Source organism: Lepus europaeus, chromosome 1 (genome assembly GCF_033115175.1).
Source record: "Lepus europaeus isolate LE1 chromosome 1, mLepTim1.pri, whole genome shotgun sequence".
Classification (NCBI taxonomy): Eukaryota; Metazoa; Chordata; class Mammalia; order Lagomorpha; family Leporidae; genus Lepus; species Lepus europaeus.
In genome coordinates, this window is record NC_084827.1 from 4,395,810 (window position 1) to 4,422,411 (window position 26,602).

Consider the following 26,602-nt stretch of genomic DNA (forward strand, 5'->3'; position numbering starts at 1 on the left):
ACTCTGAGTCTCACAAAGCAAAGAGGAGGCAACTCAACAACAACAACAGAGCAACCCAATTCAAAACTGGGCAAAGAACTTGAATAGACATTTTTCAAAAGGAGATACACAAATGTCTAATAAATCAGCATATGAAAAGATACTCAATATCCTTAGTCTTTAGAAAAGGCAATCAAAACTACAGTGAGATATGACTTCAGACTCAATAGGAGGGAATGTAGAATAATACACATTTTTCATGAACTTTTCATAAAGGAGGAGTCTTCAAAAAGGTCAAAGAATAAGCTATGCATGGATTTTGAGATTTTTTACATAAAATAAGCTTATCCTTTAATTCCAATTCCCCTGAACTTTTTGAAGTACCGTTGTATAATAAAATATTCAGCCTTAAGAAAGGCTGAAATCTGAATAAGTACTACAACATGGATGACTCCTTGAAAACACTGTGCTAAGTGCCATAAGCCAGACTCAACAGGACTATCATGGCCTCACTTAGATGAGTTACCTAGTGTAGTGAAATTCATAGGAAGGAGTTAGGATATTGGTTATCAGGGGCTGGAGACAGGGATCAGTGGGGAGTTATTGTTTAATGGCTATAAGAGAAGCTTCAGTCTGGGATCATGACCAAATTCTGTAGATGAATAATGGAGATGATTATACAATATGAATGTTCTTAATACCACCAAATGGTACATCTACAAATGGTTTAAACAGTATATTTTATCTGTATTTTCCTGAAATAAAAGAAAATGTAAATAAAGTAAGAATACAGAATCTTTCTTCTGGAGGTTTTGTAGTTGAGGTTTGATTGCTAGTATGGAGAAAAATCCTACAAGATGCCAGCAATACAGGAAAGTCCACAACCTCTATTTCATGCTTGGCTCTTCTCACAGTAAGCCCTGTGGAACCAGGCAGGGCTTTCTACTTTCCAGTGCCCACATAAGAGAGAAAAAAGATAGTCCAGACATTAATCTAGCATCCCTACCTCATGTCTTCAGTTACCAAGTCCAACTATGTTCAAAAAGATACCCCTTTTTCACAAAATGTGGAACTTCCAACAGTGCAGATGTGTGGACAATAGGTGAACATGCCTATCTCCAGAAATGCTGATGTGAAGGGTGAGATGAGTCAGGTCAAGAGTAACAGGGATCCTGATCAGAAATGGTAGACTTCCTCTCCATCCCCTTCACCAAGGTCCAGTCCAAGATTCAAGTGTCCCAAGGTGTTTCGACGAAGGATCTCCCAGCCCCGGTGACTGTTGCTGCTTTGGGATGTGGTTCGAGATAGGGAGGGAGTTTGGAATGCCACAGAGGCTCTGGATAGCATCCCACTCTCAACCGTAGAGGGCCGCTTCTCAGAAAGTTGTTCTTGTCCATCCTCCTTGTCTGAGCACTTGAATGCTTCCACATAGCGAAGCACTCGCAGAGGATTCTGGTCATGATGGTTCTCAACCCTATTGAGGGGAAAAAGAAAGTACTCAGCCAAGGAGGTGAGAGTTGGACACAAGGAGATGCAGAGGTGAACCCAGAAAATAGATGATTTAAGGGAAAGGAAGGAGGGACAAGCGTTGAAGGAACAAGAGCCTCCAGGATCAAGTAAGGAGAAGGGGACTGGAGTGGAAGCTAAATGGACTGGAGTGGAAGCTAAAGAGGTCAAGCAATCAGGATTTGGAGGGTACTAGGACATGTGTTGAGTGTATGTGAGTGTGAGTGTGTATGTGTGTTACTAATGGATGGGAATGTGAAGGAAAAAACAGAGGCAATGAAGAGATAACTGTGTCACAAGAGTGAGGAGATGCAATTCAGGAAAGACGTGAGGAGAGAGAGGAGCCAGGTTAGATGAGAGTGGAGCATGGAAGAGGCAGTTAGAGCCAACACAGAGGATACTGGAAATGGGGGTCACCTGGGACAGGAGTAACACAAGTCGAGAGACCCATACTCACGCCTGAGCACGGTCACATAGACTTGATCTCCCCTGCATAGCTACCCTGAAGCACACAGAGCCTGCACCTGCTGTCAGCATTCTTTCTATGTCTCCACCTCAGCTCCGCCCCTCCCCCAAAAAGGCAGATGCACTCTCAGGATGTGTCTTTACTGCCCTGGCTCCCATGACTCTCCCCCATCTGCAGTCGACACGCACACTCTGCTGTCACTCACCGCAGGAACCAGCGGTCTCCTAGTCCATACTCATACCCACAGATCCCAGAGCGAGGCCACAGGAAGCGAGGCATCTTCCGCTCCAGCATCACTGTGGTGGCCACAACCTAGAAGGAGGTGAGAGAGGAAGAACTCAGAAAGAGCTGTGAAGTTCACAGAGATGCTGAAGCCACCAACAGAGAGAACTAAAATTTGGTCCCTGGTGAGATGAACACACCGGAGACCAGTGGTCAGGGCGGCTATTCATATGACGCTGGCCTGTACCAGGCACCATGTCCATTAGGAAAGGAGAAAGGGTCTTTTATTAATAAAATAGCCCTACATTGCCATTCTGATTTGTGGAAAATGAGTCATTCCAAGCTAGTCTAACATCCTTTTTCATATGAAAGCCATGGACCAATGACCTTGATTGAAATAAAATGTTTAAGAACCTCTATGTACTCGAGGATGCTTCTCCAGTTCGGAGAGTTTGCAGCAAATTAAATATTCATATCTTAAGAAGGAAAGGTTGATTAATGATAGTGTACTTGGCGGGGGAAATTCTAGTAACATGTCCTGTGTTCTGTCCATTGCTCATTAACTTCTTCAGTGAAACACAGAAGACAAGCTTATAGAATATGCCTGTGACACAAAACTGGAAAGGATATATAGTATGTGGAATGACAAAACCTATATAAAATTATCTCACCAAACTAGAATGCTGGTTAAGCCCAAAAACATGAAATTTAAGAAAACCAACCATGAGGCCCTATGTTTACATCTAAAGAGAGAGACTAAGGAAGTCACGTCATAAAGATGCCAGGATTCTAGTGGACCTTAGGCTTAATAAGAGCCAGGTATATATTTTCTAAAAAAAAATGACCCAATTTTAAGTGCTACTAATAATAGTATTACATACAAAGTAAGGAAAGGCATAACGCCTATTAGTACTATATGGCTCCAATCATATCAGGAGCCATTGTAGTTTTGAAAGCCATGATCTATTAGTACCTGAACAGAAGGTATATTCAGCATGGGTTGGGACCAATAGGACTTGTTCATTGGACAAGACAGCAGTCCTTAAAATGGCCAGTCCTCTTCATTATGTTCTCCACTTCCTGTTTCTTTACTCCATACTTCCCTTGCTTTCTTGGTTGAACAAAATTCCCTTCTACATCAGGACTTCCAATATTCTATCTTCTGTTCCCAGAAAGCACTCTATTTCCATTGTAAACAAATTTTACTGTTCTTCTTGTGCTATATCACTCAGCCCTCTTTCTTTTCTGGTAACAGCACACATCATTTATTTTAAAACTCACTCCTTCACCGCTCTCAGTACATTAGTTAGAGCATGCTGGCTGTGCACAGTTCTCATTGGTTAAGTCTATTCTCTGCCAAGCCCCCACTTCATCACCACCAACAACCCCCACCACCATCTAGTCCTTGACCTTACCTTAAATTTAAAGATGGCCTAAACCCCCAACTTGTTGCAAGGAGATGGAATTCAGATTGAATTTTGAGGGAGAAAGACACTCTCTTAAACCCCACAGTACTGTCCAGCATCAGGAGAGTCAGGATACAGCAAGAATGGAGCCCAAGGAATTATGTGATGTAGTGTACCTGCTCATCCTTTTGGGCATTTAGAAATTCTCTCAGCTATCTTAATCACATAATAAAAGGGCATGGCTTAGAAAATAGTCCAGAGAAAGGAGAGCATTACAGAGAAACTGATAGAATGTGTGAGAATGAGACTTGGGGTCTAGCCAGATATCCCTAAAGCTAGTTTAATTCTCTAAATTTTCCACTTACAGGTACTAACACAGTCTTTTCTCTCTGCTTAAAGAAATGTTTGAATTTGTTTTTTTCTGTCCTTGCAACCTATTTGATACAAACTCTGATCTCCTCTACACTTTCTCATCAATCCTCTCCACCGGCTAATTCTTACATATATTTAGGGTTTCATCTTCTTAAAAATTATTTGATTATTTGGTTATTTTTATTTATTTGAAAGACAGAGAGACAATGAGAGAGAGAAAGAGAGACAAAAAATATTCCATCTTCTGCTTCACTCCCTAAGTGCCTTCAACAGCTGGGGCTGTGCCAAGCTGAAGTCAGGAGACTGAAACTCCATCCAGTTCTCCCCTGTGAGCACCAGGAACCCTGGTACTTGAGCCATTATTTGTTGTCTCACAGGGTGTGCATTAGCCAAAATTTGGAATCAGAAGTAGAGCTGGGATGTGAACTCAGGCACTGTGATATGAAATGCAATTGTCCCAGGAAGCATCTTAACCACTGCGTCAAAACCTGCCTCTTAGGGTCTCATCTTAAATGTCATGTTCCCTGGAAGCAGTTGCTAACTTCCCAGATTCCTCTTTGTAGCGCCCAGACCTTCTCTGTGGCACTTGAACGACTGCAATCTTACAGATTGCTGTGGAGTCATTTGTTTAAAATCTGTCTTTACAACTAAGCTGTCAGCTCCATGAGAGGACAGATTATATCTGTTGTGTTTGTGCTGTATCCATAGTTCCTGAACATTGCCCAACACAGAGAAGTCTCTAATGATTATTGCTAAATGAATGAAAAGTTTGACGGGACAAATGAGGGATGCATTCAAACATTTGAATGCAACTCATATGGAAGGATGAGTTCTGTGTTACATGAGAGGGGAAACGGGTCAGAGAACAGAATTGTAGGAAGACTGCATTTCAGTTCAATGCAACACAATGGTTTCTATAATGGAAACTTTCGAAATAGGGAAAAACTCCCCTCCTCCAGTCACCTACTCCAATGTACACTGTTACATTATCAGGCATTACAGAAGGTACCGAAGGGCCCTCTGACCAACAGGTGATTGTTATGTTAAGTAGGATGTTCACCACAGGATCACTAAGGGTCATTTCCAACTCTAATATTTTATTAGCCTATGATGATATAAAAGAGAAAAAATGATTTGCAGAGGCAAACAGAAGATAAGTCCAAATGCAAAACCAGAATATGTAAGAACAGAACAGTTCCCAGGGGACTTGAGGATGGCTCCTGGATCAACTTTTCACCTACGATTGCAGCCCTATTTTATTCTGCTTCCATCCTCCATCCACCCACAGGTCACTCAGACTCACATGAAAGTCTGTGGAGTTGATCTCCCCACTGGGATCTTCTATGACTCCCCTAAGAGTGGTCCACCAAAACATAAAAGATTGAGTTTTCTCTGCATCCCCTGCCCCTCAGCAAGTCTAACACTAGTCAACTCACCTGGGCCCTCCAGAGCTCATCCCGCTCCTGGGCCACCCGCCAGTGAGTGTCGCCCATCATGGCGATGAGCAGGTTGAGCATGAGCAGTGTGGCGATGATGCCGAAGGCGGCGTAGGTGATGCAGTACATGAAGGGCAGGTCCACACTGTAGTTGGCGGGGCCGTCGATGATGGTGAGGAACAGCTCGAAGGTGCTGAACAGTGCCGTGGGGTAGTCAGAGAATTCCCCCAGGTTGTTAGGGTCCTCTGTCTGGAAAGTGACATGGAACGCTGCTCCCCACCCCAGGAGGAGGACATGGAGATGGGGAAATGGAATTATCACAGTAAGTAAGAGCTCGAGCCTGGTTAGCACTCACTCCACCTCTGATACATTCATCTCCACACTTCCACATGTACACACAATTATGTATCCACAAATGTGGTCAACTGTGGAACTCACCAACCCTAAGATACCCTATGAGGAAGTTCATCACTCTGGATAATGATCATACTTAGCCATTTGTCAAAAAAAATTATGCCTCTGTGTGTGTAGGTGTGCAATAAGTAACCTAACTGGTTTTTACATTTCAGAAAACCAAATATTTAACAGTCAAGTTGTTACAAGAATGCACGGAATCTCCAACAATTTTTAAAAGAGTACATGAAAAGCCTGAAAGGAGAACACCTTTTTATCTTGATGGCCTCTGGATAACCATCTACTCTGAGATTCCCTGAGTGAGCCTGGATCATCACAGAGAGGTATCCTTGTGCAGTGTACAGCCTACAGAATGGTAGAGGGTATTGTAGTACTACTCTTTAAAGGGCCTATCCATGTACAAGAACAAAAACATAAGGTGGTTCCAAAAGCAGAAATAGGGTCTATGACAAATCATTGCTTCTTTATTGAAGAAAGAAGCAAACACGATGACCAGTAAGCGATAGTTTAGGGGATTCTAGAATGGAATGTCTGTAGAAGCTACTCTGTTATCATTACTGTACTTTGTAGTTTGTGTATGCATGGAGGCAGATAAAACAGGGTGTGAAGAGAAAGAGCACATGAAGGCTCAGGAGAGTGGAGTTCACCAAACAGGCAGACTGTCAGAGTTAATCTTGTCATACTTTACATGTTGCTGTATTTTTCTCATCAACTGTTTTGAGGAAATCCCCCATTAAACAGGGCAATTCTGAGGACAGTAACAGAGTCCTCTGTACCCTGTCACAGTCCTTTGAAATTGGTTGGGGGTGGTCTTCAAAGCCCTTCTAGTAGCTCCTCTTGTCTGGTGGATGATCTGTTGCAGACATTGAGGGCTGAAGTCAAGCGGCTGGCTTTTACTCTTCAGATCTGGACTTCCTCTTCACTCTTCCATTAAAATTGCTTCTACTCATTACCATTCTATCCTTTGGCTCTTTCTCTGCCTGTTTTCTCTCCCTGTGTTGTTCCTTTCTTCCACTCCCTGGTACTCTCCCACTGGGCTTTGACTGAGTTCCTGCATCTCTCTCCAGAAGTATTCTTTCTCTGTCCCTGTTGTAAAATGATTTCCTGATCTCTCAACTTTAAATGGCCGTACATAAAAAAGGGACACTTCTATCTAACTGAATGCTTTATGTTTTTTCTTCTGAACAGTAAACACAAGAGAGATACTCCTCACATTGTCTGTTTGCCCACAGAGTTTTCAGAGATCTACAACTGGCCAGTCTCTTTTGTTTAATGTCTCTCTCTCTCCAAAGACTTTTCTCTGTCTCTGCTTTAGAGGTCTTGCAGATCTATTAGTCAACATGAATGCTATTGGCCAAGAATCCATGAGTCTACCTTCTAGGTCAATCCATGTGGCCTTGACCCTACGGATATTGGCAGGTACCTTACTTAGACTTACTTTCCAACAGGAAAATAAGCACACAGATAACAAAATGGAGTGCAAATGAGAACTTTGAGCAGGAGTGAGAGTGAACTTTCCAGAGAGCTGAACGCAATGATCTAATGACGATGGAAGTAGCGCTTTTACCTGAGGCAAATCCCAGGATAACCACAGCCATTAGCCAGCAGAAACGCATTAGGTCTCCAAAAATCATCTATCGAAAACAGAGGAAAGGAACAAAGGTGGGGTGACCCTCTACTGTCTCTGGTCAGCTATCATTAACAGATCGGGGGTCCCATACTTCTACCGGCTTTATTCTGAGCAGCTACTCCTGTCTGCACCTACCCCACCCCTCCCTACAGCAAAGTCCTGTAGCTGAACCAGAGGAAAGTTGGAGAAACACTGACCTTCTGGATCATGATGGTGAAGGGGCCTAGCATCTGGAATCCTCGAGCAAAGTACATGACACTGCACCAGCCCAGCACCAGGGCAAAGGATAAGGGCACCACCTCCCCATCCATATTGGTGAGCCGCATGGCCATGGTCAGGAGCACAAGGGAAGCATAGGTGATGCTGGGGGCAGGAGGGGGGAGAGCAGGGAGTAAGAGGTGGAATAGGAATATTCCAGGTCCCCTACAGCATGGTGGTGACTTGGTGGTATCCCACATTTATCCCACACAACCTTGACCTTAACACCTCACACACACCCATAGTCATTCACACAAGCCCACTGGAGAGAAATTCCCTCTGTGAGGGTCACCTGGGGCCTAAATCCCATAGGATGAACTGGAGACCTGGAGCAATTCTGGGTAAAGGCAGAGGGCTAGAAGGAGGAGACACTCACATGATGACATGGAAGGGTCCCCCGAGGATGGTCTGTCCAAAATAGCGAGAGGCACCGACCCTGAAAATGTCTGGGATCTAGGAAGAGGCAAATGTAGACCTCAGCCTGTGGCCTCAGGTGGATGCCTCGGCCTAGATCCCACCTGCACTCACCTCTAGGAGCAGAATGATCACAGCCCCTGTCACGGTCACCAGCTCTCCCACCAGTCGGATGTTATCCTGGTGAGTCACGTAGGCCTCCTATGGGGGAAATCCAGAATGAAAATTTTTGATGGGTAGAAGTGGTCTAAAGATGCCAGGGTCATGCAAGATGAAGAAGAGATCCCCTTACTGCCACCATCACCATGATCCCCAGTCTACTTTCCATTATGGCTAACTCTGACCAGGGCATGAATCTAATCATGGAACATTTCGTGTATGTTCATATGCTAATGGCTTGAGCTGCCATCCCCCAATGTCATATATGTGTGAGCAGCGTTTTATGATGTATGTGCTGAGCTGCTGAGGACACATTTCAGAGCGTTGTGTAAAGAAGGCTAAACCAGAGGGAAGAGATTTTAGTGCCTCGGGATGGTTTCACCCATCCACAAAGCTCAGCTTTTCCAACCTCATTGTGGTTCCCAATGGGTAGGACACACTGTCAGTATATAAAAAAACTGAGGTTGCAGGATGGGCCCAGCCATGACCCATTAGCTCTTGTGAGACCTTGAACATGTTGTTGAAGACCTTAGAACTTGAGGTTTTCTCATCTATAAAATAGAGACATTAATGCTTAGCTCCCAGGGTTACCATAGAGGTCACTTTAGATGATGTATTTGGATGGACTTTATAAATTATAAAGCACCATAAACAAAATAATTGTGATTTTATTATGATTTGGCAATATAGAATAGGGCGAAAATGGGGCAAGAGACACTATATGGACTTTACTTCAGAAGAAGAGCCCCTTCTCATCTGTCTTGAGTAGCAGATATAGGAAGAATATGCTAGATCAAGGTAAGATGAAGGCCAACCTACTTCAGTGAAAGTTACTACACAAGGGTAGTAAGAGAATTCAATGTCAACAATCCTTAACTTTTCTTTAATTGCTGATCCTGTCTGAGAATATAATTAATTCTGTGGACTCTCTTTCTGGAAAACTGTTCTTGTATACACAATTTCCACTATGAAATTGTACAAGTAAATTCAACACATTCATTCATTTTTAGGCTGCTTTTAGAGTTCTTTTTTGTCCTTAGCTCTAAAAACTATCTATGAATTCCCTCTTTTCAGTTCATGGACTGGCTGTTTATCTTAATGTTCCTATAGCATCTGACCGTTATTGCAAAACGTGCCAACTCCTTTTGAGAGTCAGGCAGTGCCATGGTTCAGATATGCTTTGAGTGTCCCCAGGTGTTCATCTGTTGAAATTTAATCTCCATTGTGAGGTATTCAGAGGGTGAAAACTTAATCCAGCTCTGGTGTTTAGAGGTGGGGCCCTTGAAAAGTGATTGGGGTTGGGTAGAATCATTGGCGTGGGGCCCCCAAGGCTGAACGCTGGAAGAGTGGGAGAGATTAGATGAGACACACATGTGTACTACCTATCTCTCACCATGTGATACCCTGCACCACCTCTGGACTCTGCCAGTAGAAAGTCCATCATCAGATGCAGATCTTCAACCTGAGTCTAAAACTATGGACCAGAATAAACCTCCTTTCTTTACAAAGTTACCAAGTCTTAGGAATTTTGTGAAATAATGAAAAATAAACTAATACAGGTAGTAAGTAAAACAATAAATGAGAAATATGTTAACTTTTGAAACAAAATAACCTTAAATATGGAAATAAGATAACTATATCCATGCTACATATATCTGCACAAAATTTTTGTAAATATTAAAACTTTTTATTTTGGTTGTGTATGTCTGAAAAAAATGCTACCAACCTTTCTTAGGAAGAACAGGCACTTTGCACAAGTTGGCTGGGAGGGCTATGAAGATCAGAGTGCCCCTAGAGGCCAGCAAGGGAGTGTCACTAGCTGTTGCCTCTAGCTAAAAATTTGAAACCACAACTAACGGAAACCATTCAGAACAGTTCTGGTCACCAAAATCCCCTGCTAGCTTCCCCTCTCCAGCTCCTCTGCTTTTCCAATGGATTCCTTCACATGCAGGCACTCCTCTGCACAGATTCACCAGCGAGTGATCACATGGTACAGAAAACCCAAGCTTTTGCCAGAGATCTGCCTGGTCTGTGACTGCCCTGGAGTGGTTGCCTCCAGCACTCTGTCCCCAGGAGTCCCCTCCCTTATGCCAGGCTGAAGAGGACCCAACAGCTCCCTTACTTGCTGCCCACCAAGAGCAGCACAGGTATTTTGTAGGGTTTTGTTGCTGCTTTTTTCCCTCAATTGCTCTCTCTAAAAAACAAACAAAAAATAAGTATGTGAAAGTTGCAGTGAAAGTAATGAGAGTGTTGGGCTTTTAAAACACTGCTTTTCTTCTTATTTTAAGTGGAACTGTTGTGTTTGTCATTGATATAGAATGCTACCTCTTGGGTTAGAATAGATACCCTTTGCAAGATTAAAAAGAGTTTAGTGTTTTTAAAATGGAAAGGGTCATTGAACGTTCATGATTGACTTTCTGATGCCTACTGAAGTGATTCTCTCTTTTTTTTAAAAAAAAATTATTTATGTATTTGAGGAGAGAGAGAGAGAGAATCTTCCACCTGTTGGTTCACTGTCCAGATGGCTATAACAGTCATGGGATGGACTAGGTTGAAGCCAGGACCCAGGAGCCTTAACTGGGTCTCCCATGTGGGTGGCAGGGGCCCAAGCACTTGCAACCATCTTGTGCTGTTTTCTCAGGCCATCAACAGGGAGCTGGATCAGAAGTGGAGCAGCCAGGGTACAAACTGGTGCCCATATGGGATGTCAGTGTTGCAGGCGGCAGCTAAACCCGCTATGCCACAATGCCAGCCCCGGGGATTCTCTTTTAATCAACTTCCCTTGAGCCTCCGGAATTAAACCGTAATGAATTTTCCTTTTAATTTTTAGAATTTTATTCTTAGGGGATTTTCTGCCTATATAGAGAGGTTGATTGGCAGTTCCCTAGATTTGTGGTTTTTATGAAAAGGTTTTGGGATCAAGATCAAGGGTATGCTTGGCAAATCAAATTGTCAGATGCCATTTTCTCAAGTTTGTTTTCTCAGTTCATTTCCCCTAGTCTCCCCATTCTCTAGTCAGGCAATGCAACCTTTACAGCACTATTGCCTTAGGGGAGACCCCTGGCACCTATCATCCTGTTTACCCTGCAGTTATTTTCCCCTTCTTCAGGAAACCCCCCGCCCCCCAGGCTTCTGAACTGGGTTTTCTAACATGCCAATACCATCACATGGCTTTTCTGTTTGCCAGCATTCCTAGCTGCTCAATGCCTTCAGGATGCAGGTGACAACAGAAGTGTTCTAAATCATCATCGTACAGAAATTTGCTAGACAGTCTCTACGCTTGATTAACAAGTGGAGAGAGAAACACTATACAAGCAATGTGGAGGTGACAACAGGGATGAGGAGCTGAAAGAGGTAAAAACTGGTTGTCCCAGGGAATGAGGCTTGAGCTCTTCATCAGCTCCATCATCTGACTCTGAAATCATATGTGTGTGTGTTCCTTAAATTAGAAAAACGTATTGTGAGACAAGAATAAAAAAAATACTATGCAGATTACCAAATCTGAGGTACAAAACCCTTGCTGGTCTGGCCTTGTCCTTCTATCTTTGAGTTCTGTGTGAGCTCTAGCTGCACAGCGCCTAATTCAGGCCTCCCTGCAGTCTGCACCTTTTCCTTGATTGTATTTCTTTGAGAAGCAGGGAGAAAAAGGTGAACCAAGGAGGGTGGGGACAAGCAGGCAGAGAAAGTTAATACCATAATGGGCAAGACTAGGGGCAGGAGGAATTCAATCCAGGTGCTCCCCTGTGGGTGGCAGGAACCCAAATACTTGAGCCATCATTGTTGTCTCCCAGGGTCTACATGGGTGGAAAGCTGGAGTGAGGAGCTGGAGCTGAGAACCCAATCCAGACACTCAAACTTGAGATGCAGGCACTTTAAGCACCAGGCTAAACACCCCTTCCTGTGAGCATCCTTTATATCCTGTCTTCCTCCTCACTGTTGCTTGGTGCCTCCAGGCTCAGGTCAGGCCAGCACTCCTCCTGGGTCTCCTTTCCTGCCCTTGGGTGCCCAGGGCAGGAATCTCTCCTGGTGCTGCTCTATGCTTACAGCCCTCCCCTAGCACACTGAAGGGCCTGGGTACTCCCTGTCTCACCCATAGTCCCAGACATTTCATTGCAACTTTTGACCCACAAAGTATGACACTGTGGTAGAAACTCAACCAATAAGAAAGAAAAGGAGGAAGGAAGGCTAGGAGAAAGCAGGTCCAAGCTGAGTATTACCACATGGCTGCCGAAAGGAGATAAAGAGAAAATCAAGAAGTGGAAATGGGAAAACCTCTTTGGAGGCAAAAGGTGAAAAAGATGACAAATAATTGGGATTTTCTGGTATTTCCAGATTCCTAGCTCAAGCTCACCTAAATTGCTTGGCTAATAATGCTCTGAGAACATACTCCACCCTAACCCCTTTAAAAAATAAATATCTTCCAACAATGACTGGAATTTTTTACATCACACATTGCCTGGAAATTCTGGAGTTGTCAACAACAAAATCCCCTGCAAAGGGTAGTCATTCATACTTCATGGGAAATGGGGCCAATGAAATTGCTCTTACTTACCAGATAGCTGAGCTCATTACCTTGAAGAAAGTGCCCCGAGAGGGTAGGGACAGCAGGGCCTGAGGCACTGCTCGGTTGAAAGAGCTCCTGCAGCTCTATGCAGGGAAGTCTGGTGAGTATGAGCAACCCCTGGCATGAAGTGGGAGGGTCTTAGGACCAGCTCTGGTCTCCAGCTAGACCTTCCTTCCTTTTTCTCCCCAAGATCTCTGACTTACAAAGAACTGAAGCTCCAGAAAACACCCTGCTGCTGCTTACTGAAGAGTTACTCTTCTTCTCTAACCGGACATGGGTACCTACACCAGGGTGCCCATCAGAAGCAACTGGGAAATTTTGATCACAACACGTACCCAGACCAACCCTGGGTTAGTTTGCATCATTTGTTTTGTTTTCCTGAAAAAGCTCTGTAGGTGTATCTTATAGGTATCCCAAGATGAAAATGTCTGGACCATAATTAGAGGGGGAGCTCCTGGCTCCCCTGTAAGGCCACTTCCATGTCCTTGTCACTGCATTTTCTCAGGAAAATGAAATCGGGAAATTTCTACTCTCATCAGAGGTGTCCTTAAAGTAACCCTCACCCTGTATTGCATAAGCCAACCATCGGAAAAAAGTAGGGTCAATTATCAAACTAGAGATTAGATAACAGTTCAGTAGCTAAGGCTGAATCACTTTATACATGATCTTGTACTCAGCATTACAGTGCTCCTCCTCTTTACAGGGAAAAATTAAAGGTGATCTGATAAAGGTGAGCATAATGGATTCTAGCTAGCTCAACACCCAGAGATGTGAATTTCTCATGCAGTGGATCCCCTCAGAAAGAAGACTGAAATCTAACACATCGCCCTGGAGGGAGAAATGGCCTACCTTGGTTTTTAAAGGGAAGAGATCTGAGCCAGGCATTTAGCCTGATTAAAAATCTGCTTAAGACCCCTACCTCCCACATCAGAGTACCTACATTCATGACCCAACTGCGATTCTTGACTCCATCTCCCTGCCAGTGCAGTGGGAAGCAGCAGTGATGGCTCGAATAATCAGGACCTTGCCACCCAACCGGGAGATCTGGATTGTGTTTCTGGTTCCCAGTTTTGGCCCTAGCCCACCAGTGTTGGTTCTGCCCCTGCTAGGAGTGCCTTTTCCAAAGTGCTTAATATCTTATGACCTCAGAGTCACCACTTCAAAAAAGAATAGATTTCTTACTTATTTGAGAGGTAGAGTTACAGAGAAAGGGAGAGACAGAGAGAAAGGTCTTCCATCCGCTGGTTTTCTCCCCAAATGGCTGCAAAGGCTGGAACAAGGCTCTGATCAGAAGCCAGGAGCTTCTTCTGGGTCTCCCATGCAGGTGCAGGGGACCAAGCACTTGGGCCATCTTCTACTGCTTTCCCAGGCCATAGCAGAGAGCTGGATCAGAAGAGGAGCAGCCGGGACTCAAACCAGCACCCATATGGGATGCTGGCGCCACAGGTGGAGGCTTAGCCTACTATGCCACAGTGCCAGTCTCAGATTTACCACTTTTGAAACAGTGATAATTTGATTTACTCATTAGAACATCCAAGAGGATTAAATGATACAATGCTTTGCTCTCTCGAAGGTGAGCCACAGAATTACATAAGTCACTTGGAGGCTGGTTGGAAGTGCAGCTTACAGTTAGTAAATACATGTTAACATATGCCAGGAGTGCTGGTAACTGCATGGGAGGTGCACAAGGAGGCACTCAGTAGCTACTATTTTCACCTACACAGTTCCCTGCTTTTCCTCATCACTTCCCCTGCTGTAATTTGCTGGGTTTTTTCCCCTCACAGGGAGTTGGGGAAGACCCCGTATAAAGTTGTGTAAGGCTGGAGATCACTTGGGCTTTCTAATAGCTGTGATGCATTAGGTTGTCCAGACTGATGGCTAATCCTGCCTAGCGGCGCCGGCACACCGGGTTCTAGTCCCGGTCGGGGCGCCGGATTCTGTCCTGGTTGCCCCTCTTCCAGGCCAGCTCTCTGCTATGGCCCGGGAAGGCAGTGGAGGATGGCCCAAGTCCTTGGGCCCTGCACCTGCATGGGAGACCAGGAGAAGCACCTGGCTCCCGCCTTTGGATCAGCGCGGTGCGCCAGCCGCAGCGCGCCGGCCGCGGCGGCCATTGGAGGGTGAACCAACGGAAAAGGAAGACCTTTCTCTCTGTGTCTCTCTCACTGTCCACTCTGCCTGTCAAAAAGTAAAAAAAAAAAAAAAGAAGAAGAACAATAAGACAGCTGATCTCACTAACTGGCATGCATATGATTGACATGCACGAAGAGGTGGGCATTTGACACAGTAGTCAAGTCACTGCTCGGGATGCCTGCATCCCACATCAGAGGGCCTGTTTAGAGTCCCAGCTACTCCACCTCTGCCCCAGCTTCCTGCTCAGGTGCATCTTGGGAGGCGGCATGTAAGAGCTCAGACGCTTGGGTGCCTGCCACCCACGTGGGAGACCTGGAAGGAGTTGCCGTCTTCCGGCTTTGGCATGGCCTAGTGTTGGCTGTTGCACAACGTTTGGGGAGGGAACCAGCATGTGGAAGACCTCGCTCTCTTTCTGCCTCTGTATTTCTGCCTTTCAAGTTAAAAATGAATAACAAGAAAAGGAATCTCCTTCAAAATATTAAAAATAAACTAACAGAATGGATGAAAGCCTGTGTGTTCTTCCTGGCACTGTGCTCTCCCTCCCTCTTCACATCGGATTCATCACAGGCAGTGGTGATTTTACCTTCGGTAAGTCCCCCGGTGCCAATCCCTTCACTCCACCTTCTCATCACATCCCTAGAGCAGCCCACCAATATTTCTTGCTTGCTGAACTGTTTTTCCCCCTGCAAGCAGACTCATTTTTCTAAACCAAGACTCTGGTCAAGTCCCTCCTCTGTTTAAGAGCCTTCTGTGCTTCTGGTTGACCTGGGGATAAAGAGTGAAGTCCTCCAGATCATTAGCAAAGGCCCTGCATGATTTGTAAAAGATCACCCAGAGGCACCCTCCCCACCTCCCCACCCTGACCAAGCTCTCTGTGCCTAGTTCATCTTGCAGTTCTTAGACCTTGGGTGCAGGCCTTCCTGCTTCAGGGCCTTTGCATATGTGTTTTCTCTGCTTGCAGCTCCCTTTTATCCTGAATCCACTGAGCGCTCAGCTCCAATACCTTCTGGAGAAGTCTTCCCTGACCTCCCAGAGGGACTAGGCCCCTGGGAGAAGCTCTCTTCATACCCTGTCCTTTTCCTTGTCATAAGAAGAAATAATGCCAATGATGAAATCACAGGTTGTAAGGAAAGAGCCATTCATACAGGCATTTGATGAATGCCAATCAGTAATCCCCAAAAAGGCAAAGGCTATGTGTGCCTTGCTCAGACCATTATTATTGAATGTAAGAACCCTGTTCAGTCCTTTTGAGACTGTCAATCATTACTTGTTTAACAAATGAATTGGGGAAATCTTTCTAGGAAAGAAAGGGGCAAAGGAGAAGTGATGATGGGAGATTGGAGCCCTCCTTGCTGAATTGTGCACAAAGATGGGGACCTAATTCTTGAAGACTGGGACTAGATGGATCTCAAAGACAGAGGGCAGCAATTCTCAACCCTGGGGGCTGGTGCTGTGGCATAGTAGGCTGGGCCTCTGTCTGTGGCACTGGCATCCCATGTAGCTGCTGGTTCTTGTCCCTGCTGCACCTCTTCAGACCCAGCTCTCTGTTTTAGCCTGGGGGAACAGTGGAGGATGGCCCAAGTGCTTGGGCCCCTGCACCCATGTGGGAGACCCGGAAGAAGCTCCTGGCCCCTGGCTTCAGATTGGCTCAGCTCTCTCCATTGCAGCCATATGGGGAGTGAACCAATAGATGAAAGACCTTTCTCTCTGTCTCTCCCTCTTTCTGTCTGTACCTCTACCTCTCAAATAAATAAATAAAATCTTTTAAAAAGTGCCAAGACCAGGGCCTCAGCTTCAGAAACTCTGATTTATTAGGTACAGAGTAGAGCAAAAGAACTTGCCTTTCACCAGCTTCCCAGGTTTCTAATGTTCAGTCTTAGTTAAAAGCCACAGATCTAACAGGAGGAAGGATTTACCTAAGGTCGAACAACTATTTAATTTCAGAGTTAGGACTAAAACCCGACTGCCTGACTGCTGGACTTTGCACTTTATACTCCCTGGAAGTTCAGCAGAACCAGTATGGTAGTGCCTGTTGCTCTGACTGAACCGAGGAGAAACTGAACGCGGAGGAAAGGAACTCTAATTAATAGGGCTCTTGGGAAACTCTGGAAAAGCATAACGTGGATGGCTACACGATGAGGCGTGTTAGAGGCATTAAATCACCCCGAATCGCATAAACCAGCACCCTCCGTACATGTGCCAGCTCCAGTGTAGTTTGCGCTGCCTCGTATAGACAGCGGAGTTTGTTTCCTGGCATTTCCAATGCCCTGAGATGTGCTGCTCCTAAACGTCCTACTCCCTTTCCCGGTGTCTACACCAGGAACACCCCTCAGGCCTAAACGGAGGTGCATGGACCACACCCTCCTCCAGAGACCCATGTCTCCCTCCGACACACTCAGTCATCTTCCCCAGGCAGCAATCTCCACTTACGGAGAGCCGGAGGCTCTGGAAACATGAACAAACTGTGTATGTACACACACATGCACACACACACGCACACACACACAGAATCACAGGAACAGGAAAGATGGAGTGTATGTCTAACTAGGCGTTCATAGAGCTTCTTTGTCCTGTTCTTTCTCATGCTTACCTACCACTGACTTTGGCCCAACATAACTCAGGGTTTTTGCCTCTTGAATACAGGAAGTTCATGTTCTCTTTCTGAGACTAACCTTTTTCCTAGTAGGGGCCAAGATACACTTATGGCTGGTCTATCCTGCAGAGCATAAATTTCCAGTCAACCAGCATCCACTTCTCTTACAAAATTCTTCTCCTAGCAGTTCTAATTTGTAAACCTCCTGTTGGCTACTTTTAGCTCATAGGATAAAAATAATTCTAGGAATTCATGAAAAATCACTCCCAAAGGTAGCTCTATTTGTTGAATTTACATGTTTATGTTCAGAAGCATGCATTAGAGTCTACACGTTCCATTACACACGAAGGAAATTCTTCTACTTCCAAAGTTTCGTCTCAGCCTTCCGCACCAGCCCAGGTCTCTCTGAGGGACACCACAGAATGGCAGACCCACAACATCAATGGGACCTGAGAGATTACTTACTTCAACCTGCTACGCAATCCAGACATCTGGCAGGTGGTCAGACAGCTGACACACTGTCACCAACGTGTCCACACAGACAGTACACTGAAGAGGTTGCAAACTAGACGGGCTGTCAGTGTTGCTCTAATGGACCAGAAATGGACCCCGGCTGGACCTGAAGCACAGTTTTTCTCTTCAGATCAACAACAGGGTTTCCCTCGAATATCCCTCAAGAAAGGGCTGTCCTCTTTTCAATCACAAGGAATTTCACAAATGTGAAGGGAGGGTTACAAATACCAAGCATTTTTTCAAAGTGTGTGAGAGGAGTCCACATCTGTCTGTCTGGTAAAATGCACCTTGCTCATGAAGCTGCCTCCCAGCCCCCTTCTCCTCCTCATTCCTACTGGGGTGAACAGGACCTTGCAAATGCTGGAGCTGGTGGGTAACGTCTGCTGGGAGCATTTGTCTGGTCTCCAGCACCATCGCTTTGTGCTACAGTTGCCTTTGCCCTCTCTGAGAAGAATTACCTGTAGCAGTTTCTGCTGGAGGATGGTGATATCTCTAGGGTCAGTGCGGTTGTCATCACGCAGCTTGAGGGGGCGGTAGATGCAGCAGGTGGTGAAGCAGATCATGTACAGAACGTATAGGGCAGCCAGGATGCAGAAGTACGGCCGCCCATATTTCTTCCACTTGAAGCTCACCAGTTCCTTCACTGGGGTCTGCTCCAGGATCTGCCGAGCCTGCCGCAAAAGGAGAGGGTGGCTTGGGGAGACCAACGGAGAGAGGAGTGCTGAGCTTCCTATTGCGTCCCAGTAGGGACAGGGTAGCAATATGCCACCATCATTCAGTTAGTCAGTCATTTCTTTGAAGCAGACAACTAGTCAATTTCTACTATATGCTAGCCCTATGCCAGTGCTACAGAAGCAAACACAAGCCACTATAGCAACATTAACCTTTAACAGATGAGCAGTAGTTAAGTGAAGGCAGAATTGAGAAAGAACATTCTGTGAAGTAGCAGCTGTCTCCAGGGCAGGAGAGTATGGGAAACCCTTGCTCGTTTGCAGATGAGGCATGGCTGGGGGAACGGGAGAATCCATAGGGAGTGGAGGGCAGAAGTTATAGTGGGTGAAATAGATAACAGCCAGACCATTGTGCAACAAGACTGTCAAGGTAGGCAGTTTTAATGAAATGGAAAGTAGTTGGGGAGTTCAAGCAGGGAAGTAAGTTGATTTGTGGTAGAAGTACCATTAGACCGGAGAAAAGCCCTAGGACGCACAGCAGGTAGTAGGATGTGGCGATAATCTAAGCCACAGGGGATGGTGCTCTGATATAAGCAGACAGTGAGAGATTAAAGGTATAAATGAAAGGGGATGAGGGATGGGATGAAGTGTCAAAAAAATTAGAAAGCAGCGGATTCAAAGCACAGCCAAAGGTCTTCACCATTAGCAAGAAGAAGAGTCTTTTTCATTGAAGCTGGAGGGAAGGAAAGAGAGAGTGGGCAGTTCTCAGGTGTGGCTGGCAGTCCGGGGCGGGAATTGAGGTGGCCATGGACAGCCAGCCTCTATTTGCGCCATAAGGTAAGAGTTTGGGTTTCCTGATGTAACTAAGGGTGAAGGTGGTGAGGAATAAAAAAGAGGGCTAGAAAAGAAAAGTAGCTGGTGCAAGACAAAATTCACTGAAATCAAAGACCAAGAAGGTGTGGTGAAATCCACATAGAGGGACTGGGGCTTTACTTCCTAACACATTCTGTTCCGAGGATATCTGTTTCCAGAAATATTCCCTGAGCAAGATCACACGAACTGGGCTCTTTCAGTCACCCTTCTATTCGTGAGCCTCACCCACCGTCAGTGCTATGTTGTTCTGTGTGGAGTCCTAGGAAATTGTCACGTGGCAGAGAAACACTAGACGTCACACTTGCCACAACTTTGGAAGTGGCTGAAAGCTGGGAGCACTTTCTGTTTTACATCACAATCTTCAGCAAGTCTTCTTTTCCCTCAGAACACTCAGTACTGCATGCACGATTTATGCACGGCTACATCTCTGGAGGGTTGTCTTTGCCCCTCGTCTTTCCAGCGCCTCCCTGAAGATCCAGGCTAGCACTTCCAATCTGATGTCTTCTCTAGCCCATCCCAGCCCAGTTAATCCTACCCTGCATCTGCTGCCCTGTAGAGAGTACGCACACCCTTATGACATACCTTGCACATCATGACAGTCATTGTGGTCAGGGGTCAGAAATGGAGGAAGTTGGCTGCCAAGAATTGTGCTTATTTATGTATTTCTAGTTCCTGGTGTGGTACCTGAGACTCAGCAGGTACTCCGTATGCTGAACGAGTAAATGATAGGAAGCAGCTCCCCCGTTGCAGAACTCCTGGCCGAAATGTTAGAATGAGGAAGGCAAGCACTAGAGTGGAGCAGCGGGAGTGTGCAGTTCCGAAGGCAGTGTTGCCTGGATTTCTTAACACAGGACCCAAGAGACTGTTCTCACCTCCTGCTACGCTGAGGCTGGGAAGTGTCTGGAGCCCAGGCTCTGCACAGACATGGAGTCCCCTGACATGATGGCCCCTGTTCGCCCTTGACAGCCATACCTCTCGCTTCTTGGAAGAGACCACGAGCTCTAGAAAAGACAGCTCCTCTCCCCAGGAGTCGATCTCCGTGAGGTCATAGAGCGTGGAGGTCAGTGGCCCACAGGTCCACTGGACATGCTTCCGCTTCTGCATCAGGTGCTGGAACATCTGAGGGACACAGGTAGGTGGAGGGCCAACGGGCAAGAAGCTGCTGTAGGGGGAACAACATGGCTGCGCTTGGCCAGTCTCTCTCTCCCTGGGACAAGCAGATGGTGAGGAATCGGGAAACCTCTGCTTGTATAAGCTTTCTTGAGGGGAGAGTAATCTTTCTTTCCCACAAGCCCATAAGCTCTGGAAGAAGAGAGGCAAAGGGATCAGGCCTTAGGGTTACCATGGCAGATATTCTAAGGTGACCTCAAATCCTCAGGATGTTACTGATGCAGTAGGAAGTAAGAGTTCACCACCCTTTTGGGGGCTTGGGGGACAAGGGTCCTTACGGAGCCAGCACAGGGCTGGGGGTGCCCTCACCACAGTGTTGCCCTCCACCCCTGCCAGCTTGAAGGGAGTGAGGCCCTGGTGGTTGGGCACGAGTTCCAGGGCCTGAGGGTTGTCACTATGCTCATCGTAGGACAGCAGCAGGTTGTACATCTGGCAGGCAAAGGTCTTGTTGGGCTGCAGGATGAGGATGTGCAGCACCGTGTTTCCTGGGGGAGGACACGAGGGTTCTCGTGGACACTGGCCCGAGTCCCCGGTGGCCCCACCGGCTCCCTGGGGCCAGCCTGTTCCCGCCCCACTCCCACACCCTTGCAGCATCCCAGCCACCACCTGTCCAGCTCTTACCCAGGGAGTCCTGGGCCCGGATGTCGGCTCCATGCTCAATGAGCAGCTTCACGATCTCCTCGCTGCCCACACAGGCAGCAAAGGACAAAGGGTGCTCTCCTGGGGACACAGAGGGCTACATGGCAGGAGGGTGCAGGACAGAGGGCTGGTCTGCCCCAGGTGACCGCCTCCTGCACCCTACATCTCAGCTCAGGCTTGGTTAGAGACCCTTGTCCAGCAGAAGTAGAGGAAGGGATGGATGGTGCAGAGATCCATGGGAGGAATTGGCCTCTGGTTTTAAGCCCTTCCTACTACATGACAGATAGAGCTGAGAGCAGGGCCCCCTAAGTCTACCGGCCCTCTGCCTCTGCCCACCTCCCCACCTCCCCTTGCTCCCCGCCCAGCCCTGGCTCTCACCGTAGTAGATGAGGTTGTGTGGACTGCGGCGGAAGGCAGCACCTGTGGCTCTGGCAGAGACGCTGGCCCCACGAGCAAGCAGTGCGCGCACCAGGTTCACGTTCTGGTTCATGACAGCGATGTGCAGTGCAGTCTGACCTGGCCCGGAGAGAACCGTTTGCCTTGGGGGCTGTCTCTGTGTCCAGTTCTCCCAGGGGCGCTACTCCCTCAAGGCCCATACAGGAGATCCCTGGCACTCCCTGTACAGACTTCGGGCTTGGGCTCTGCAGAGTGGCTGGGGACTGAGGGCCTCAGTCCCTTAGGTGTCCAGATCAATTTCCCTACCTCTCATCTATTGGCAAAGGTGCGGGATAACTGCTATAAAAATAATCACTGTAGTGCTGCTATGAGAGAAAGAGATAGAGACTTGGTTTCCCGGGCCTATGGGAGGACACAAAGGAAGTCTTTTGACTGAAGTGAGCCACAGACACTCAAAGGCAAGCCCCGGACTCCATAGCTCGAGGCAGCCTTCCTGCTCAACGCTCCATCACTACTACCAAGCCCAGCCTTCGGAGGCCTGTTTTAAGAAATGGCAGCCGATCTCCCCTACCTGTCTCTGCTCTGAATTACCAGTGTCCTCACCTACAAATGGCTCACACAGGGCAGGCTCCTTGGCCAGCTCCGGGGCGGCCTCCATCAGCAACGTGGCAGCCTCCAGGTTGTCATAGAGGGCCGCAACGTGCAGCGCCGTCTCCCCCACAGCTCCTGGAGCGGAGAAGGATGGGAATGGAGGAAGGGGTTCCAAGATTTCCAAGGCCCTTTTGTGAAAACTGTCAAAGACCTGGGGTGGAGGTGCTGCTACTTCTGCCCCAGCCTCCATCCCATTAAACTCGGATCCCACCTCTTTGTTGAAAGTCACAGGATTGGTTCAGCAGAAGTATCTTAAGGAGACGCAGATCATTTTCCTTGGCTGCCTGCAGCAATGGAGAATCTCGAATCCTGGGGGAGAATGGCCACGAGTGAGGTTGAGGCTGTCAGGACGCCAGCAGCAGAGCGGATCAGACCATCTCCAAGACAGACTCAACTCTCATACAGTGTGCAGAGTCACGTTGGAAAGGCTTGTCCCCTGGACTCGAGGGGCTGGAGGCACACTTGGGCAAGGGCTGGCCTCCGGATTTCCCATATGATTGGGTTCATGATAGCTGCTCCATGGCTGTAGGCCTGATGCAGAGGGTCCACAGCGGGGGACAGCCTGGGGTCTGGAATGCTGGCTGGGGTATCCCAGGAGGAGGTCCCTAGGCCTGGCTCATTTCATCTAAGCTGAGCACGTATTTCTGGGACCTGAAGAGCTAGAACAGTGGGAGGAAGGGGCATTCCCATTAGGGCTGCCTGGAGGCGAGGTCTCCTCAACCTGCTCTCTTCAGCCAGGGGGAGATAGACCAGAACAGCCAGGGAGGACAGCAAAGGTCGTCAGAACTTACGGAATCCAAAATCCACAGTATTTGTGAGCTACTAGAGTTCTGGCTTCTCTTTGAGGCTGTTTAGATAGACGTCCCCACAGGGGGTGGAGAGTGCCTTTTGGACTTTGGCGTTAGGTGCTTAGATGCAAGGGCCTACACATCTCCCTGTAACTGAGGAGGGGGGGAGCATCGGGCGGCCCAGCACGGGAGAAGCCAGGTTGAGCTATCCACCCTGTGGGACCTCTGCTGGTTAATCTTTGTTTCTGCCCCTGCCTGGATTGGAACTAACCCGAGATAAAGCTAGAGCCAATCCTGCTAGACACAATTGTGTTGGCTCCAAAGGGGGTGTAGGGTCTGCAGGTTGAAGGCCATGGAGGAAGAGAGAAGGCAGCAGACTGGTGAGTGCACCCCGGACGTCCTCCTTCCCCTGAACTCCTTATTCCTAGTAACCCCAGGGGCCAGGGGAAGAAGAGGCTTTGTTTGAAGAAGTCTTTATCTGGGGTCTGCTCAGGTCTGATTAGGAAGGTGCTACCAGGAGTCAGCCCCTGCCCTGTCTGTCTCCGCACCGTTCTGATGGGCCGTGGGTTCATGGCCAGCCCAGAGTGGCCAGCACTGGGGTTCTGAGTTCTCCCTTGTCCTAAGGCCACTGGACAAAGCCCCTGTCCCTCCATTTCTCCAGTTCCACTGGCCCTCTAACACCGGAGATGGGGAGGTCAAAGGTCCCAGGCAGGGCCTGAGGTGGGGGTGAGAGAGGAAGCAGAGAACCAGCCAGAGGTTCTCAGGGCTGAGTCTGGTGTAAACCTAAAGACAGAATTCCTTGTTCAAAATTACTGTGAATTTCAAGACAGTGACAACGGGGCCCTGAACCAAGCACAGGGCTGATGTCTGCTCCCCTCGCCTCTCCAGGCAGCTCTGGGATGGGAGGCAAGTGCCTCCCCCTCAGCAAATCCCAGCTCAGGCTGCTTTTCCCGGGGCTGGAGCTCAGGGTTACCTCAGGTGCCTGAACAGAAAGTGCCCCAGAGCAAGCAGAAGCCTGCTCAACCTACTGGTCTGCAGGGCCTGGCACACTCTGCACACAGTAGGCTCACGGAAAGCAGTGGAGCTCAGGACTCTGCAGGGTCACCTGGGTTGCCCTCCTCAGCTGGTCAGCTCCCCCGGTTGCAGGAAGCTCTCCTCTCCATTTTCAGGGCAAGCAACTTGTGTTCATAGTGATGCTAATTCCTTAGTCTTTGTTCTATCTACAAGTCTTCTAAACAAGGCACTTCAAAACCCAAAAGCTGCAGCTGGCCTTGTAGAGCCCACAAGGCCAGCATCCCCTGTCAGAGTGCTAGTTCCAGTCCTGGCTGCTCTGCTTCCAACCTAGCCCTCTGCCAATGTGCCTGGGAAGGCAGCAGAAGATGGCCCAAGAACTTGAGCCCCTGCCACCCACATGGGAGACCAGGATGGAGTTCCAGGCTCCTGGCTTCATTGAGGTCACTTGGGGAGTGAACCAGCTGATGGGAAGTCTTTTTCTCTCCCTGTCTGTCTGTCTCTCTCTCTGCTTCTTTCAAATAAATGAGATAAATCTTTAAAAACATCCCAGACTCCTACCCCTTTCCCAGCCATCCACTGCCCAGCAGCCTGCTCCTGCCTGCTCACACTACCCATATACCTCTGCGTCTTCTGTATGGTCTTTTTTGGTCCCCTCCCACCCCCTTTTGACAAGGTAGACAGAGGAGAGCCAGATATGTCATTCAGGTCTATACTCAAAGTCTCCAATGTGACCACAGCCCCTACCACCACTAAGAGGGGCCAGCTGTGGTTTTGCAATGGGTGGCCAGAAGGGAAGGGGATACCCAAATGATGGGCATGGGATTCCTAGTGCTATATCAAGGGAATATCCCCAAATGGCTGAGAGCTTTGAGGATCAGTGCAGAGGAGGGCACCAGTATCCCAGGGGTCCTACCTTTCCTGTTGTAGCATATTGACCCGGTCCCGGTACTGTTCCCAGTCTTGTTCTCCAACCAGCCAGGAGATCAGAAGTTTCTGGAGCTGGGCCCAGGGCCCCTTTGCCTTGGGTGGACAGGCCCCCATGTCTGCTCCTTGCAGGCACTGGCAGGCTGTGGGAATGTGGTAAGAGGAACAGGTCTAAGATAGTAGCGGCTGAGGAGGAGGCGGAGTCTGTTGGGGTCTGGACTCCCTTATGTGTGTGCAGCGAGATTGTGTGGTCTTGTGTGCGTGTGTGCAATATATGCATGTACACTGCACCAAGAGGACTGGCTGCCCTACCTGCTGAGAGGTGCTTTCCTTGGAGGGGAGGAGCTTGCTCCAGAACCTACCCTGGGGGCACAGCTGGGAGGAGGAGGGCGGGACTTCTCTGTTCTTGGCAGTGGGCTGGGGAGAGGCTGAGGGGTGGGGCTGAGGAATTTGAAGGGGAACAAGGATAGAACCTGGGAAGGTGAGTCTCACAAACAAGGTGTCCAGTGAATGGGATGCAGGTGAGTAGGAAGTGAAGTCTCGGCTCAACAGTAAGGCAAGTCCAGGGCTAAATTCTGGTTCCCTTTCCTTAAAAAGCGGGTGAACTCTCTGAGTCTTTTAACTCACAAAACTGGGATAGCAATTGCCCGCTCTCCTGGAAGTGTTTGTAAAGCATGTCGCAAGGGCACTGCCCTGCGACTGACCCCACGGGGCTGCTTCTGAAACCAAACCCCCATAATGTAAAAACAGGACCCAGCCTCTTGTTTGTCTCCCTTAGCCCAAGGTGTCCTTGCCTATCCTTTATCAAAAGGAAATCACTGACTTAAGGGAGTTATCCAGCTAGCCTTAAAAGGTTCTAATCACCAGACTCAAGGAATCATTTGCTTCTCCAATTGATAAGAACCTTGATGGCCAGTGTTGTCCAGGGGTGGTTTGTATGAGGGAATTCCAGGTCTGGGCAGAATGCAGCTGCCACCTTCTGGTTACCCCCAGACCAGCCGGAGCCCACCTGGCCATCATAAATTCCTGAAAGAGCACACACGACTGGCCAATTAAATGAAGGTGATGAGCACCACTGATCAACCAGGAATGTGGACATGCACTGATCACATTCCTCTCAGCCTTAATTTCAGTCTGTCAGAACATTCACCCCAACTCCTTGGGTAGCCCCAGAATTAGGCAATAGCTGCCTGGCTCCTTGCTCTGCACTTTGACAACAAATACCTCCTTTCTCCCACCTCCCAGATGTCACGGATTTGCTTTCTGCGTGTCAGGTGGAGCAACTCAGTGTGGGGATTCTACAGCAATGCCTGCATTGGAGTGCTGTTCGTGACACTTCTCTGAGCCCTACCTCTTTGACCTCAGTCTTGTGATAAACTCTGTCCTCAAACCTGCTGCCCTGTCAGGTCGTACT

The 26,602-nt window shown here is 47.8% G+C and overlaps 1 protein-coding gene across 1 annotated transcript; it reads right to left on the reverse strand.

The window, feature by feature from the left end:
• Positions 1-1,061: 1,061 nt before the first annotated feature.
• TRPV5 (transient receptor potential cation channel subfamily V member 5) lies at positions 1,062-25,305 on the reverse strand. Its single transcript, XM_062197734.1, has 15 exons — positions 25,178-25,305; positions 22,674-22,771; positions 22,415-22,537; positions 21,794-21,931; positions 21,398-21,496; positions 21,086-21,261; positions 20,579-20,725; positions 18,521-18,733; positions 8,218-8,304; positions 8,066-8,142; positions 7,629-7,794; positions 7,369-7,435; positions 5,388-5,656; positions 2,157-2,263; positions 1,062-1,453 (listed from the first exon to the last, which is right to left on the reverse strand). Exons 1-15 carry the CDS (start codon positions 25,303-25,305, stop codon positions 1,156-1,158), a joined length of 2,193 nt encoding a protein of 730 aa, XP_062053718.1. The 3' UTR covers positions 1,062-1,155.
• Between the last annotated feature and the right edge of the window lie 1,297 nt (positions 25,306-26,602).